At 35.0% G+C, this 14719-nt stretch overlaps 2 protein-coding genes across 4 annotated transcripts in view; both read right to left on the bottom strand.

The window, feature by feature from the left end:
* Positions 1-10185, bottom strand: part of LOC125051465 (ankyrin repeat and LEM domain-containing protein 2 homolog) — a 29657-nt gene extending 19472 nt beyond the window's left edge. For 2 of the 3 annotated variants that reach the window (XM_047651750.1, XM_047651749.1), the window contains exons 1-13: positions 9949-10181; positions 9621-9868; positions 9187-9342; positions 8184-8347; positions 7618-7758; positions 6360-6533; positions 5629-5781; positions 4839-5008; positions 3714-4013; positions 2586-3104; positions 1591-1724; positions 808-935; positions 381-502 (exon numbers count right to left, since the gene is read on the bottom strand). In XM_047651750.1, coding sequence (XP_047507706.1) covers positions 381-502; positions 808-935; positions 1591-1724; positions 2586-3104; positions 3714-4013; positions 4839-5008; positions 5629-5781; positions 6360-6533; positions 7618-7758; positions 8184-8347; positions 9187-9342; positions 9621-9868; positions 9949-9968 — 2429 coding nt within the window. In that variant the 5' untranslated portion in view covers positions 9969-10181. Of the gene's footprint in view, positions 1-380; positions 503-807; positions 936-1590; positions 1725-2585; positions 3105-3713; positions 4014-4838; positions 5009-5628; positions 5782-6359; positions 6534-7617; positions 7759-8183; positions 8348-9186; positions 9343-9620; positions 9869-9948 lie in introns of all 3 variants that reach the window. The other variant, XM_047651751.1, reaches the window with a different exon arrangement.
* A 1038-nt stretch (positions 10186-11223) lies between these two features.
* Positions 11224-12711, bottom strand: LOC125051466 (WD repeat-containing protein 18). The gene has a single exon (XM_047651752.1). It carries the CDS (start codon positions 12565-12567, stop codon positions 11236-11238), a length of 1332 nt encoding a protein of 443 aa, XP_047507708.1. The 5' UTR covers positions 12568-12711; the 3' UTR covers positions 11224-11235.
* Between the last annotated feature and the right edge of the window lie 2008 nt (positions 12712-14719).

The raw sequence follows: 14719 nt of genomic DNA, 5'->3' as shown, positions 1-14719 counted from the left end.
ATATCACATACATACAGATCAAACTGCTAACCTTATGATATATTTATTAAATTAGATTATTCATTATCTATTTTGTTTTAATAAATGTTCATTTAGTTTTGTTTGTTAGTCTGTGGAAAAGACACTAGTTTTGTTTGTCTATATATGTGTCATTTTTTATTTGAATATGAAGTGTTTCTTATGAGTACATTTTTAATAATTGTTTATAAAAGAAATAGGGTAAAAGTACAACTGAAATAGCAAACTCTAATGTCTTAAAAATAAATATTTTTGCAACACATTTGAGTTTAACTCCCTTAAATATTTTTAACGTCACAACAAAACACAAACAAACATTTTTCACATTTTAAAAGTATGTATACGTATATGAATGTAAATACCCATTTATGAAGCATTCGATGAAGGGTCGATCGCTGGCGTCAAACATTTCGTCGTCGGAGCTCTCGGGGGACTCCGGCGCAGTCAAATAGGCCTCTTCCGAGTCCGAATCGTCGTCTGATATCTACAACGGATGGACTAAATTATTAAAAACATATCATTAGGTTATAGGATTTCCAAAACTCATTTGGTTTAATCAACGAAAATTCAAGAAAACAAGATAAAATTACAGAAAGTTTTATGATCATTTCTCAATCTATTGGGCAAGTAGGTGATCAGCCTCCTGTGCCTGACACACGTCGTCGACTTTTTGGGTCGAAGTCAAGCCGGTTTCCTCACGATGTTTTCCTTCACAGTTTGGGCGATTGAGATTCACACTCTGAAGCAACAAAGTGAATACTCCTAAGTAATTATGTTCAGTCGTCTCACCTCTGCATCCACAACTCGACATTTGGCAACGTCCACAGTAAAAACAGTAGGAACGTTGTCACCTCCTGGCGAATTCATATTCTGTGGCTCCTTCTCTACGTTTTCTATGTTTTGAAGCTTGCCGTCGCCTGAAATTGTGTTATCGTTCGGTTAACCTTGTACTCTCAGAGGAGCAGATCAGTACAATATTAATAATTTTAGTTTCGCGAATTTTAAACAAATATTAAATTGGCTCTAAGATTAAGATAACGGAACTGAAAGTAACACAGAGATACACACTAAGACTACATAATGTTTGTATCTTTATGTACAAAAAGCGTGTGTGTACTTATGAACACGCGTAAGTTCTTTGGCGTAATAATTTTCTTCGAGCACTTTAGAGGGACGTTTCCTTCATTGAATTGCATTTTCCTTGTCCATTTCAAGGGTCACTTCCAATCGAAACGATATAATATGTACTAATAATGATATTTTACAATAAAAATGTTTTTTATCACATTGGAACGGGTTTTCTCGCATAGAAATCGTTATTTTTGTTTAAATAAACACGACTGAAAAACACTACGCCATGACAGACAATGCAACTTGTCGATAAAGCAGAGCAAGCGCTAACTAGCCAGACTGTTTTAACGACGTTTGAGCAGATATTTAGAGTGTCAGTTTTTTTACTCTCATCATTTTTCCTTAATGCGCCAAAAGAAGTATAACTCCAAAAATTTATGTATGACTATTTAATAACACACACTTGCGGTACGCTTGCGGTGCCTTCATAGTTCAAATTACCTATATCGTGGTCGAATGTTAATCTTCTAATGAAGCCGTCACTCTTAGGACTACTGGAGAGAATCGACCTGTTCTTTCTGAACGAAGCGTTCTTTTTACTATTCCTCTCAAACATTTCCATCTTCCATTCACATCTGAAACAAATTAAGCAAAAATAATAATTTCGATTGTTACAGAACAAAACTCAAGGTTCAAACTATAATTTTTTGGCGAGGTCTTTTAAGGATTATCAGCAAAACAGACACAGATATATGTCCGATTATGATAAAATGATATGAACAAAGCTTTATTTAAACAAATCTCGGAGAATTAAGTACTTAGTTATTTCACAGCTTAAAGGGAGATACTAAAAACAAATCTAGAAAAGATGTTTCGACTTATATGACCATTATCAGGATTGTTTCATTATTTTTTAACAATATAACACAAATTTAATATATAATTTGTATTTAAATGTTTAAATTTAATCTTCTTTCTCAAAAGGCTATAACAATTTAAAATTCAGTTTCTAAATGACAACAAAAAAAGTCAGTTTTAAGAAAGACTGTGTCAATTAAATCTGGTTCCAACTTAGGAAACATTTCAAATCCAAATCGGTTCAGTGGTTTATGAGATATCCGCGCATTTCTGGAAGTAACCTGTACAATATAGGTGAATAATGTTGACAGTTGTTCTATTGTTCGGTTGAAAATTAAAGACAGTAAAAAACAGACGTAACACACTCAAAAACGTTAAAGTGGAAATGTGCTTGGACCATTCCAAGCCCAACCAAAAAGTATTTTTCTTTCCATTGGGCCTGGGTTGAAACAAAATAGATAGCGGGGAAATGTTGGAAAATAGTAGCGAAGATGAGATAGAATTTGAATAATTTGGCCTTCACTCTGTCGGAAGTCGTATACTAATATTAAATATACTAACATAAACTGAATTTAATCGTTTTTTTTTAATTTGAATGTTGACAGAAAGGCGAAGAAGATTTTCCATCACAACTTTACCTGCACTTCTCCGCCTTACTCCAAATGTCGGCACACTCGAGGTCTGAAACCGCGGGCCCCTTGCTCCCCTCGCCCTCCAGCTCTTCGGCGATGAAGCTCGACACGCACTTCACGTGAGCCTCCACCGCCTTCCCCGTCTTCCTCCGATGCGCCTTCTCATCGTCCGAGCTGACGTCGTCGTCGGGACACCTCGTCCTGCCCAGAAATTCCAACAGAGAGCTGACGTCGTCCGAATCGATCCTCTGCCGCAGTTTGAAGACGACCAGCTGAGCGAGCCTCCAATGGGTCAACGCGAAGTCGATACCCTGGAACCTTTCGTCGTCCATGTAGGTCAGCATCGTGTTGAGGAGGTGCGTGGCTTCCGACTTGAGGGAATCGCCGGCGACTTCCGGTTCCGCTGTCAGAGAGAAAATGAGCGCATCCGCAATGCGTTTAGCGAACACTTGGCAGGTCCTTTCTATGCAAAGCAGTTGGCTGACCGTGTGGTTCATGTGGAATGTGTCCCCGTTCGTTGTAGCCCTGTGTGAAATGTAACAAAAAATTAAATCAAAAACATAATTAAAACTCTATATTCACTAATATATACGAAAAGAGCAGCGTGCGTCTCTTATTTGAGGTCGTAGGTTCGATCCCCATCTGTGCACCGACAGACTTCCTTTCTATGTGCGCATTTAACATTCGCTCGAACGGTGAAGGAAAACATCTCGAGGATGTCGTTTTACCCAAAAAGTCGACGTCGTTGTGTCGTGGACCGGAGTCCGTTGTGTCACCTACTTGCTTATTAGATAATAATCATGAAACAGATACAGACATCTGAAGCCCAGACCTAAAAAGGTTGTAGCGCCGCTGATTTTTTTTATATATTTTATTTACGAAATAAATATATAACTATTAAGAGAATTTAAAAATTAATTGACGAATTTAGAATTAATATAGTTGTATATTAAAACTATAATCTATACGCCAATATCGTGTATATTATATGTAAGAGACCAATCTCTTGTTTCCATGAGATCTACACAATACAACAATTAGATCATTAATTTGAGCTTTGCGTGAGTTATGAAGTACATAGCAAATAACTTAACACACACACACACTTAAATACATACACGACCTTTTCCTTACCTCGCATTAGGTTGTCGACACATTCTCTGTCTCACCGGATCCGTCCTGCTCCAATATGGCCTGTCGCTTAAATTACACGATTTCATCGCATTGCACAAATCTGAAATGGGGCTCAACACTTCTTTCGACGTGCTGAGGGGTATCTCGGGGGGCGAAGCCTCCACGAAGGAGGCCATCTTGAATTTCGCGCTCAGATAGTTTTCTAGTAAATTGAGCCCTTCAGGGGTCCGGAGGTCTGTGAACGTGTCTAAAAACGGCCAATACTCCTTCCACGTGACGTTCATTTGTTCGGCTAAGTTCCTGCAAATGTTTTTTGATGAATTAAATTTAGACGCTGCTCTTGGTCGTAATTGAATCCGTGTATGCGGTGATATTACGAATTATAAATCCATACCGATTTTTTATCGTGTTGTGAATCAAGCTCAAGTACACGACCTCATTTTATATAAAAAAAGTGCGTGCGTACAAAGTACACATGTCAGAAGTGAAACTCCTTTGTAAATTAATTATTACTAAGGTATTCGTTTATCTATATTCACACTGTATACGTACTAATGATAATATAAATTACTAAACGAATACATCAACCAATAGCGTGTATTTCGCCCTTTCTCACTCTCTCTCAATCGGTATCAATCGCTCTATTCCTTTTCTTCGACAAAAACGCTGCACATTTTCGTGACGCTAATATTATTATTATTGCGTTTCATCCGTAAAAAAGTACCCTCACCCTAAAGAAGTTTCACTTCAAAATAGTTGGAAAATATTTAGGGAGCGTTCAAGCGTACGTAACAAAAATTACACATTAACGCGATTAAAACAATAATAAAGATATTTTAGCGACTTTCCGGTTCTTTACGCCACATAATTGTGACTTTTACGTAAAAATGGTCACTTGGTGGTCACGAAACGTTCTATTGTACAGAAAAACACGTTACGCGGTGTCAAAAATCTCCAAAACTTGCGTTACGTAATACTTGAACGTTTTATTTATTAAAAAATATATTGTAAAATAAAACGTCAGAAACACAACATTTTACTTGTATATTTGAATAATAAGTCAATAAATACTTTTTTTTTTAAATTTTATGTGAAGTTGTAATTAATAATATTCTTTTAACACACCTTCCAACAGCTTCGAGGCCTTTAGACATATCTCTGAGTCTGAATTTGGGTTTGATAGATCGCGGAGGTGTTTTCCACCTCCGACGGAAGCTTTCAGCATCATTCTCCTCCATCGGACCCGCGAAAGCCCGGATCTCGAACCGAGGTGATAGTGGATCGCGATTTAAATCCTACAATTTGGAGTAAGATACATTTCTAAGCATTCCTTTTGAAGGCAAGAAATAGAAGAATAACCCTTAGAATGCAGAGAAAACATTAAAAAAATAGTTTAAAGTCCTGGGATTTATTCACAACAAATAATACTAAAAATAGATGGTTAAATGTGTACGATTCCGATCCTTGAGGTAGTAAGTTCGATTCCGGATTGTGCACAAATGGACTTTCTGTCTATGTGCGCATTTAATATTAGCTCAAACGGTGAAGGAATAACGTGAGAACACCGGCTTGCCTTAGACCCAAAAAGTCGACGGCGTGTGTCAGGCACAGGAGGCTGATCACCTACTTGCCTATTACATTGACAAATCATGAAACATTTATGCCGCTGGTAAGACACAACAATATTTGTATTTGAAAATAAATCTATAAACAACCTCATGTTATCATTATAAAGCGGGCCATAGACGCCGCACGGCGATCTGCAGTTTCCATACTAAATTCATATTCGCGATACACGGACCGCTCGAGCAGTTCCTGAGCAAACCGCATATTGCAGTCGGTCTGGAGAGCAACATGCGGTCCGTCTATGGCCCGCTTTTGAGTTTAAAACCAATATAAAAAGAGCTTCACTCACAGGAGGCGCAGCTGGTGTGAAAGGTCTCCCGATGGTGGGCGGACTCGTCTCGTCCTCCGCGTGCACCACCGGTACGTAGTACCGCTCCGTTAGCATTACGGATATACGCCGGACTAAATCCGCATTTGCGTTGGAGACGCGGTTACAGATTATCTAAAATTTATTCAGAAATAAATATATTTACTTCTTGTAACGATGGACATGCGGTCTAATTGTGATGAAAAATAAATGCGGGGTAAATAAAATATTAGAATTTTGAATTATGTAATAAAAACTTTTTACATCACATTCACAATATAAAGGGAAAAAATGAAATAGAAAAGAGGCGGTCTCACTTAAGCAATTTGTTCCAGACAACCGAGATGATAATAATCAAAACATTATAATTAAATAATTTATGTACTTGTATAGAATAGATAGAATATGTCTTTTTAAGAATTGACACAGCCCTCAAGAATAACAATAACAAGCCCATAACAATTGTAATTTTTGTTATATTTTTTAATATATAAATGAATAAAATATAATGAGAGTATTCATTCAGTTGGTTATTCATTAATTACAGCGTCAATTAATTTCGTCGTTAAATGAAGATTTTTGTTAGAGATTACCAACGCTAAAAATTATTTATGAAACATAACGTAAATATGTTTCTTTTTGCCTGATATTCTATAACAATTTAAATTTACCCAAAATTCATACAAATTATGTACTAAAAGTGGAAAACTTACATCTTTAGCCATTTCCCCATACTTGTTCGTGGCGAGTTTGTTGCATTGCGGAAATGACGTCAGCACATCGACGACGTGTTCCGCTCCGAATTTAGCTGCGAAATGCAGAGGAGTCTCGTTCATCGCCTTGTCTGGTGTGTTGAGGTAGCGGTCCACTAAAATACCAGCGAATTCCTGTAAAATATGCCTACTATAAATAATGGCTGCTGGCCAGTATCCTCCTTTGCCCTTCTCGCAAGTGCGAACCTAGATTCGCCAAAGATCTTCAGAACTCCAAAATCAACGATGGTCGCGAAACGCGGACTGCAGACAGCAGTTCACCCGCAATAGACAAAGCGACTTCTAAACCAAAACAGAACTAATCTCAAAACAATGATAGACATTTAGACAATAACGGGCCATTGTCGCCTTAATAAACATCTCTTTGTCCTAGGCGCAATAAACAGCCCCATGTGCAGAGGTTGTTTCAGCGTAGAGGAATCAGTTCCCACGTAGTCCTGGAATGCGAGGCTGTGGCTAAACAACGTACAGAAATCCTCAGAGCAGTGAGGTCGCTCCGTGAAGCCTGCGAAGTGCCTAGGAGGCTTCTGTGCTTTTGGATGGAGTTCGTCTGGCTTAGTTAGCCAGGACTTTACGTAATAACCAATAACAATCTTGTAAAATATTTTATATATGGCAAAATAGTAAAAAAAGCGAAAACTGCGTATCCGTAATATATTTTACGGAAACATCCTATAAACATTTGTATTTCTGTTCATAACGAAAACTGGACTGATTTCAAAAAATCTTTCACCATTCAATGCTAGTATCCCTTAATAACATAAGCTATATTTTTACCAAAATATTGAAAACAAAAATGTCCAGTTGCGCGTAACTAGGACATGCCCAGTATGTGGTTGTTGGTGCACTTTATTAAATCGTTTCAGGGTATGTGTGGATATATACAGACTTGGACTTTTAATACATTCCATTACTTGTTCATTAGTTTAATTACAGTACACATCTGCCTCTTTAAATCACAGCGGAAAAACAATTAAACAGAAAGAGATGAAAAAGAACTTTCTATAAAATAGTGCAATGAGAGTGATTTAGAAGTAAGAGCGGAGAACGAGATAATTTGAAAATAGATTCAGTTCTTATGCAATAAGCTATAAAAAAATCTATTAATTACTGCTGGCCCTGTCTTCTGTGAAAATAGACTTCTCTCTCTAAAAAAATAGCAATAACATTGATTTCCTGAAATCATCTTCGTTCTTACCTTACAAGACTCTGCTTCGGAATCAGCGCCATACAAGGTTTGCACGAAGGCGGGGTTTCCCACTGTTGTCAAAAGAAGGTTGCATATTTCAGCATTAAGGGATTTTGCTGCTACGTGTAAGGCGTTGTAACGGGATCCTTCCTGAAATTAAACTAATACTAATATTGACGAATGCCAAACTTGTCTTTGGTAAACACGAATTTGTATAGAAAGAGAACCGCCGTGGGTTTTGAGGTTACAGCAGTGTCAAATTAAAATATTTTTTTTTGATACAAACGCGCCAAATAAGCTTTGTTATTGACATCACTGTTACGTCATTATAGTTTGATACTTTGGTAAAAATACAAAAAAATATAATTTCTGTGAATAATTGCGCGTCAATTATTTATTTATTAACGCAATTAATTTATTCGTGTATGTTATTATAACCACCACCCCGTTTCCTTTTCCGCACAAACCCTACAAGTATAAATAAAACGTCTTTAACAGATATAAACGTGTATTTATTTCTACTATATTTATTAAATTAGAAAAAAAAGTTATTTTTTTAGAAACTGTACACATACCTGAACAATTGCTGGAGTATTGCCACTGCTAACCAGGTATCTTGGGTTGTCCCAAACTCTGTCTCGTACTGTGCAAGTCAACCCTGCCTCAATAGCTTTGCGGAGTGATACCATATCTTGGGGTGATGGTGCCTTAAACGGGTATGGTTTTTCTCCCATGACAGCTGACGTGGCATAAATTATATTAGGTTATATTGGGTATTACATAAATATATTACATATTTATACATTATTATAAATATGTATAAAATCTTATCTGTTATTCATGTGGATTGCCTATGCCTGCCGTTGACAAGATGCGCGGACCTTGGGTTAAAATTATTTATTCCATGAAATATTTTAATTATTAAATCTCGAAATTTTTATTCCTTGATGATTATGTAATCCTACTTCTTTTTAAATAGCAAAATTTATTAAAGTAAATACATATTGTAATAAAAATAATGTTATACATTAATAATTTAAAAAAAAAAATGTTTAAAGTAAGTTGGTACATGGACAAAAATCAAGTAGATGTTTTATATTAATTTTATGATTTGATAACATTATCTCATAATAAAATAAAAGGGTGAGTGTACTTATGTACGCGCGTAAGAAGTTATACTTCTTTGGCATTATTAAAAATAGTTTTTGATTGCATGCAATTAATTACAATTAAATAATCAAAGACCGGAAAAGGAGTCATTATAGTCAATAAAGTTCAGTTTACATTTGAAAAATTAAATAAATAAATATTTATTGTTATTCTCTTACATTAAGTGTAACATAAATTCTATTATTATTCGAATGTTGTTGTTAAATTATGTCCAATGCCGTAGCATCTTCCGGGGGCAACTTCATTCTGTTAATTTTGTGTTATTACAGTTTACTCCAATATCGGGCACCACAATTTATTGTGGTGGCATCGTGCTTTAGCGTGATGCCAATTTTTTAAATGTTTTGTAAATAAATGATTGACATTTTACTTAGTAATGATAAGAATATATATATTAAGAAGACTTACAGTTGACATTTCCTTCATGAATCTCATTAGATTCAGCTCCACGTAATGCAAAAGATAAGGCATCTTGATGATTCCTAAATACCTTAAACCTAGCTGATTTATACCTTCGAACTAATTCTAAAGCCTCTGACTTAGTTTTGTACACATGAAGAGCTTCTGAAATAGACGGACATTGCGTTTTATCAATTGCCTAATATTAAAAAAAAACATTATTGTATTGCATATTCAGTATGTGCCAAAAATTACACAAATGAGTTTAACATAAAGGATGAATTTTCCTGAAATGTGTGTTGACAAACAAGTAGTAAAGTATGTATCATGTTATTGTAGATTATTTCAACTTCCCGAGTATTTTGTGTATCTGATAACGAATTATCTTGCAGTAGCACATTGACCTACTTAATAGTAATCTCTAAAGATATTATCATTGTTACCTTCATCAGGACCTTTCTTTAATTCGCAAGGTATATACACTCCATAGTACGTAGTCGGTGGTTCATCAGATGTAGGACTATCAGGCGCTCCCTGCCTTTTACTTAGAGCATCAAAACGGAGCAGCCTACTTAACAGTCCAATGGCACCGTCTTTTTTATCATTGGGAGAGACACTCAACTCTCCTTTAACTCCCCCTAAGTCTTTGTTGCATTCCGGGATAAGCACAGCCTTAGACATCTCACAAGAACTGAAAATAGTAAACAAAAATGTTTTGTTTATGACGCAAACAATTCTTAACGTTTATTTTTAAAACTCATTGTAATTTACTTAGGGTTGAATAATGTCATAAAAACATGCTGTCTGGGCTATAAAGACACTATTTTAACACATTATAGTTAAAAAGTTATGTTCAAATTCGAATGCTAAGAAAATAATTATTGTAATCTATTTTAAACTTAATTTTTGACGTAAATCGAACGATATGATGTTCTCATACTACAGTCTGACAGAATGACGCAGTTGACAACTGACATTAATTATTCTTAAAAACAGATTATAGAATAATGTTTGCACTTTGCTTTGGGATAACAAAAATTAAATGAATCTCGAAGTAGAGTTGTAAATGTTCCGTTAATTGGTCGAAGTTCGAACCGCGAACGTTAGTGATGGACAAACAAGATTTCAAATCGAATCAAGCTTGTGACTAACGTCCGTATCACAAGGTATACGAATAATATCTTAAAACTAAGGCCTAAACTACACGCTGTGACGCTGGTAATAAGGACCGGCCGATCCTTCTGCTACACGCCCGCCGACCGTTTTCTGGAACATCTGGCTGACAGTTTCATTCACCAGCTTTCTAAATTACATTCTCCCCTCACCGAAACCTAGGTGCAAATTAGAGAAAGTTGATTAGTTAGTAAGAGATTTGAGCTGTTTCTCACAAACAACTGATATTCAGACAGTCCAAAACAAAGTCGTGATTAGTGAATCAAAACCATAATGGTTAAGATTGAAGGCTCACTTGATAGTAATTACTTTTTCATATTTCATTTTAAGGATGATTCACGGTACACCGTGTCGCGACCGGGCCGGGCCCCGGCCGGGACACGGCCACCGTGCGCCGGCCGGGACAGTGGTTCATGTTACACCGGGCTGTTTGGGTGTACGCACGTACGTGTTTGGACGACTATATCTGTTTTTGTCAAAAAAAAAACAAAAAAAAATTTAACCTCACTAAGATTTGACGTTGACTGCTCTGCGGGTGCCCGGGCGCCTACGTTCATGTTACGACGTGCCGGGGCCGGACCGTGCCGGAGCCGGGAAACAATACCCACCGACATTACAACGCCGTGCCCCGGCCGGGGCACGGCCGAGCCACGGTCAGGCATGAATTACTTCATACAAAAGTATATCATTAATGTTAGGCCGTGCCCCGGCCGTGCCCCGGCCGGGGCACGGCCCGGTCGAGACACGGTGTAGCGTGAATCAGCCTTTATGTTGTTGTGTAATGAATTTTAATATAACAAGTTTTTATATTAAGATTATTAATAACTAACTTAAAAACCATCCTTTTAATAACTTAAGAATAAAACACAGGTGTAGAGGAATATTTTAATTCTTACTTTTTGAGTTTTTCTTTGTAGTATTTACAAACTTTTGAACTGAATTCAAAGCTTTTTCAATGGAAATTTTATACAAACTAGCATTAATTTTTTGAAGTTTGTCTATTTCTTCTTGCATCACATCAATTTTTTTTTTGTTGTCTAATTCAATTTCATTAGGTATTGTAATATTGGTAATAACTTCCTCACTATGGATTTGTGGCCAAAAGTTAATTTGTTTACTAACAAGCAATTCAACTTCATTCACATCTTCACTTTCCTTTTCAAGAGTTCTCTCTAAACTGTGAAGTGCAATACTAGGAGAAAAATCCTGTTTGTAAATAGCATCTAAATTAGTTGAAAAAAATGCATTAGTTATGGGCCCCTTGTGTCTTAATGTTCTAACTGGCTGTCTGCTTTTAATATGCCATAAAATAATTTGTTCATCATTTCCACCGGACATTAAAGTTTCTCCATTTAAAGACACAGAAAGACAGGTTATGGCTTTTGAATGAGATGAAAAAATGTGAGCATTGTCAATGTCAGTGACTAATAAATCTCTATTTCGTGGCACATTAGTAAGACTAACTTGATGTATTTTGCCTTCGACTGATCCAACAAAAATATTAAGTTCCAGTACATCAAAGATAATTGAAGACAATGGTTCATCAAAAACTAGGTTTAACAGTAGCTCTCCAGAGGTTAAATCATAAATTTTACATGTTCTGTCACTAGATACAGTACATAAGCGTCCATGAATACCCGTTTTACTGATACACATATCTGTCACTGGTAATGAATGGTCAGAGAAAATATATACAGGATCATGTTGTCCTGCTGTTGATTGTGTAACCAACTCAACTTCAGAATTTGCTGCAACAGTTACTAAAGACCAAACCATAACCATGCCATCTTCAGCGGCTGATACAAAAAAACGACCATCAGGCATGAACTTAATGTGATTTATTTTCTGATAATGGCGGTTAATGATAGTTAAAAGACTTCCTGATGATAATTGCCATAAATATATTTTTTCATCTATTCCAGCAAGGCAAAAAGACCCATCCGATGAAACTGCAAAGGCACTAGCCTTTCCCGGTAAAATAAATCGCATGCCTTGCACCGTCTGCTGAGAATTCAATTGCCATATGTGTAGAATAGGTTTGGTTTTTTCAACAGCTGCTATGAAGTCTTTTCCAATGAATGTTAGAGTTTTAGTTTCGGCTGTACCACCACCGCGGTATGACATCAAGTTTGTGCCAGTATGCGGGTCCCATACGCTAATTGTCCATAAAGTATTATTAGAATCACTGGTTATTAATACTTCTTGTAAATTAGACATTTTTACAAGGGCTTCAAATGTATTACCTACCAAGTTTTGTAAGCAATTGGAACTCTTAGTTATTTAAATACAAAAAAGCTTAATAATAAAACCAAACACCACGTGTGATTTGCACAGATTAAAAATTATTTTTATTCGTCTATTAAGTTTTGACTTGAACCGGAACATCGATATTAATTAAATGCTAAATGAATTACTTGAATTGGGAATTTGGTAATATGATTTTGTGATAAATTGAGTATGAAGTTCTAAAATATAACATAATTTTTTTATATTATAGTGCTGGGGGTCTAGCCATATTGGTGTCGAAAAGTATTCTACATACACTACCGCTTTTGCGTAATTGTACTGTCGAAAACGCTTCGTTCGTAGCCAAGAGGCATGTCGATACATTACCGCAAAGTCGACAGCGTAGATGCGAGCTGCTGTTCGTAGCACCTTATTCCGTCATATTGTCTCTGGATTAAAAGTATTCCTAATGTCACTTTTATAAACAAATAAAAGTTAAAACTTTACAATATTATTGTAAATTTGCAATTGGAAGCTGCAAAAGGGACATTAGAATGTCAGCAAGGTCAGAACAATTTTCGATTTAAGTGGAATTTACGGAAGGTGCAAAGTGAATATATGAATTTAATTGCATGTTTAAATTAATTATGGTTTGTTTCATGTTTTGTCGGAAATTTAAGGCTACAAATAAATACAATATTTTGAAATTGCATAATCGCGATATATAATAATTAGTAGTACTCATACTTTGATATTTTTAGGATTTGACCTCACAACTAATCTGCAAAATGAAGAAGCAACATATTTTGTTACCGGTTAGAAGAAACAATAGAAATAGTACTGTGGATTGATAAATAAAGAGTGAAAATAAGGTTGACTAGAAGTTGATAAAGTCCAAAGAATTAAAAAACAATAGAAAAAAAACGTAGACTAGTGTGAACACTGAAATTAGAGTTAAAATCAAACTTTTATATAAGTGTAGATTTTATTAGTGATTTGCTACTAGTTGGAATTATCTCTGTTTATGTCCAACAAACAATTTCAGTTTAAGTTGGAGTCAGAAAGGTTGATTGTTTATAATAAATTTATACTTTTAGAAAGTGAGAATTGAAAAGCAGCAAGTACTCAATGGTGAAAAGTGAACATGAAAAGAGGGATTAATAGAAATTATAAAATAGAAACTTAGTCTGGTATGAAATTATAACCCTTAATCAACCTTTGTTTCCATATTGATGCTCCAACATCTTAGATATAAATTTAAGTTTGATGCTGATTTTAAGTTAATATTTATGTCAATTAACTTTTGGTTATATCAGTGATTTGCTACTAGTTAATATGTAAATGCAAAATCTGTTTAAGTAAGAAATGAATAAACATTGTATGTTATGTATTTGTCAGTTTTATTTTTGGCAATTTACCTATGTCTTCTTTAGTAGGAAAAGCCATTAAAGTGGTTCACAATATTAGTTTATTTTACAGATAATGCATAATTATATGAATGACCCGTACCTACTAATAGTTAGGAATATTAAACAAACAGGTAGCAAAATAAAAATGATTCAGTTATGGTTAGTTTTTTATTAAAATAAGGCACCAAATATCTTCCTTAACATAATGCAGTCTGCAATGTTTCATACTCCACTTGTCTTATTTTTTACATTATTCATAAAATGCTTCATTCCCCATTAATTCTAAACTTAAAAATATACTTAATTTGTCACTTTGCTGCTTAATGTCAATTAAAGTTTTTAATAACCAAACAATGTCAGTAACTCCCAAGGGACTTGAATTCAAACTTCTCATTCATTAACAATATTATAATAACTTCTCTAGTATATTAACATTTGTAAATTATTAAAGAAAATATCTGCTTACCATTACTTAGTATTGCTCACTAGATTTTATATTTCCAAAGGTCAAGAAGTATAAATCCACTTTATTTGATTAATTTAAATCAATATTATATCATTAGCTTCTATTATAATTACAATAAAATATATTTAGAACTTCTAATTATGTTCATTAGTGACTGCTTTCTCATCTGAAATATAAATAAAATGTACAATCATTTTACTTTGTGATTACATAATATAAGCAATATTAAATGGTATTTGTATTTTTCAAACTAAAGAACAATTTTATA

The sequence above is a fragment of the Pieris napi genome, chromosome 8, assembly GCF_905475465.1.
Source record: "Pieris napi chromosome 8, ilPieNapi1.2, whole genome shotgun sequence".
NCBI classification, from domain to species: Eukaryota; Metazoa; Arthropoda; class Insecta; order Lepidoptera; family Pieridae; genus Pieris; species Pieris napi.
The sequence above is the reverse complement of the archived record's forward strand: the minus strand, read 5'-3'. Positions and strand labels throughout refer to the sequence as shown.

What these genes read in the sequence shown, in the direction of transcription:
- LOC125051466 (XM_047651752.1), bottom strand. Translation starts at nt 12,567, where the DNA reads ATGTCTAATTTACAAGAAGTATTAATAACCAGTGATTCTAATAATACT.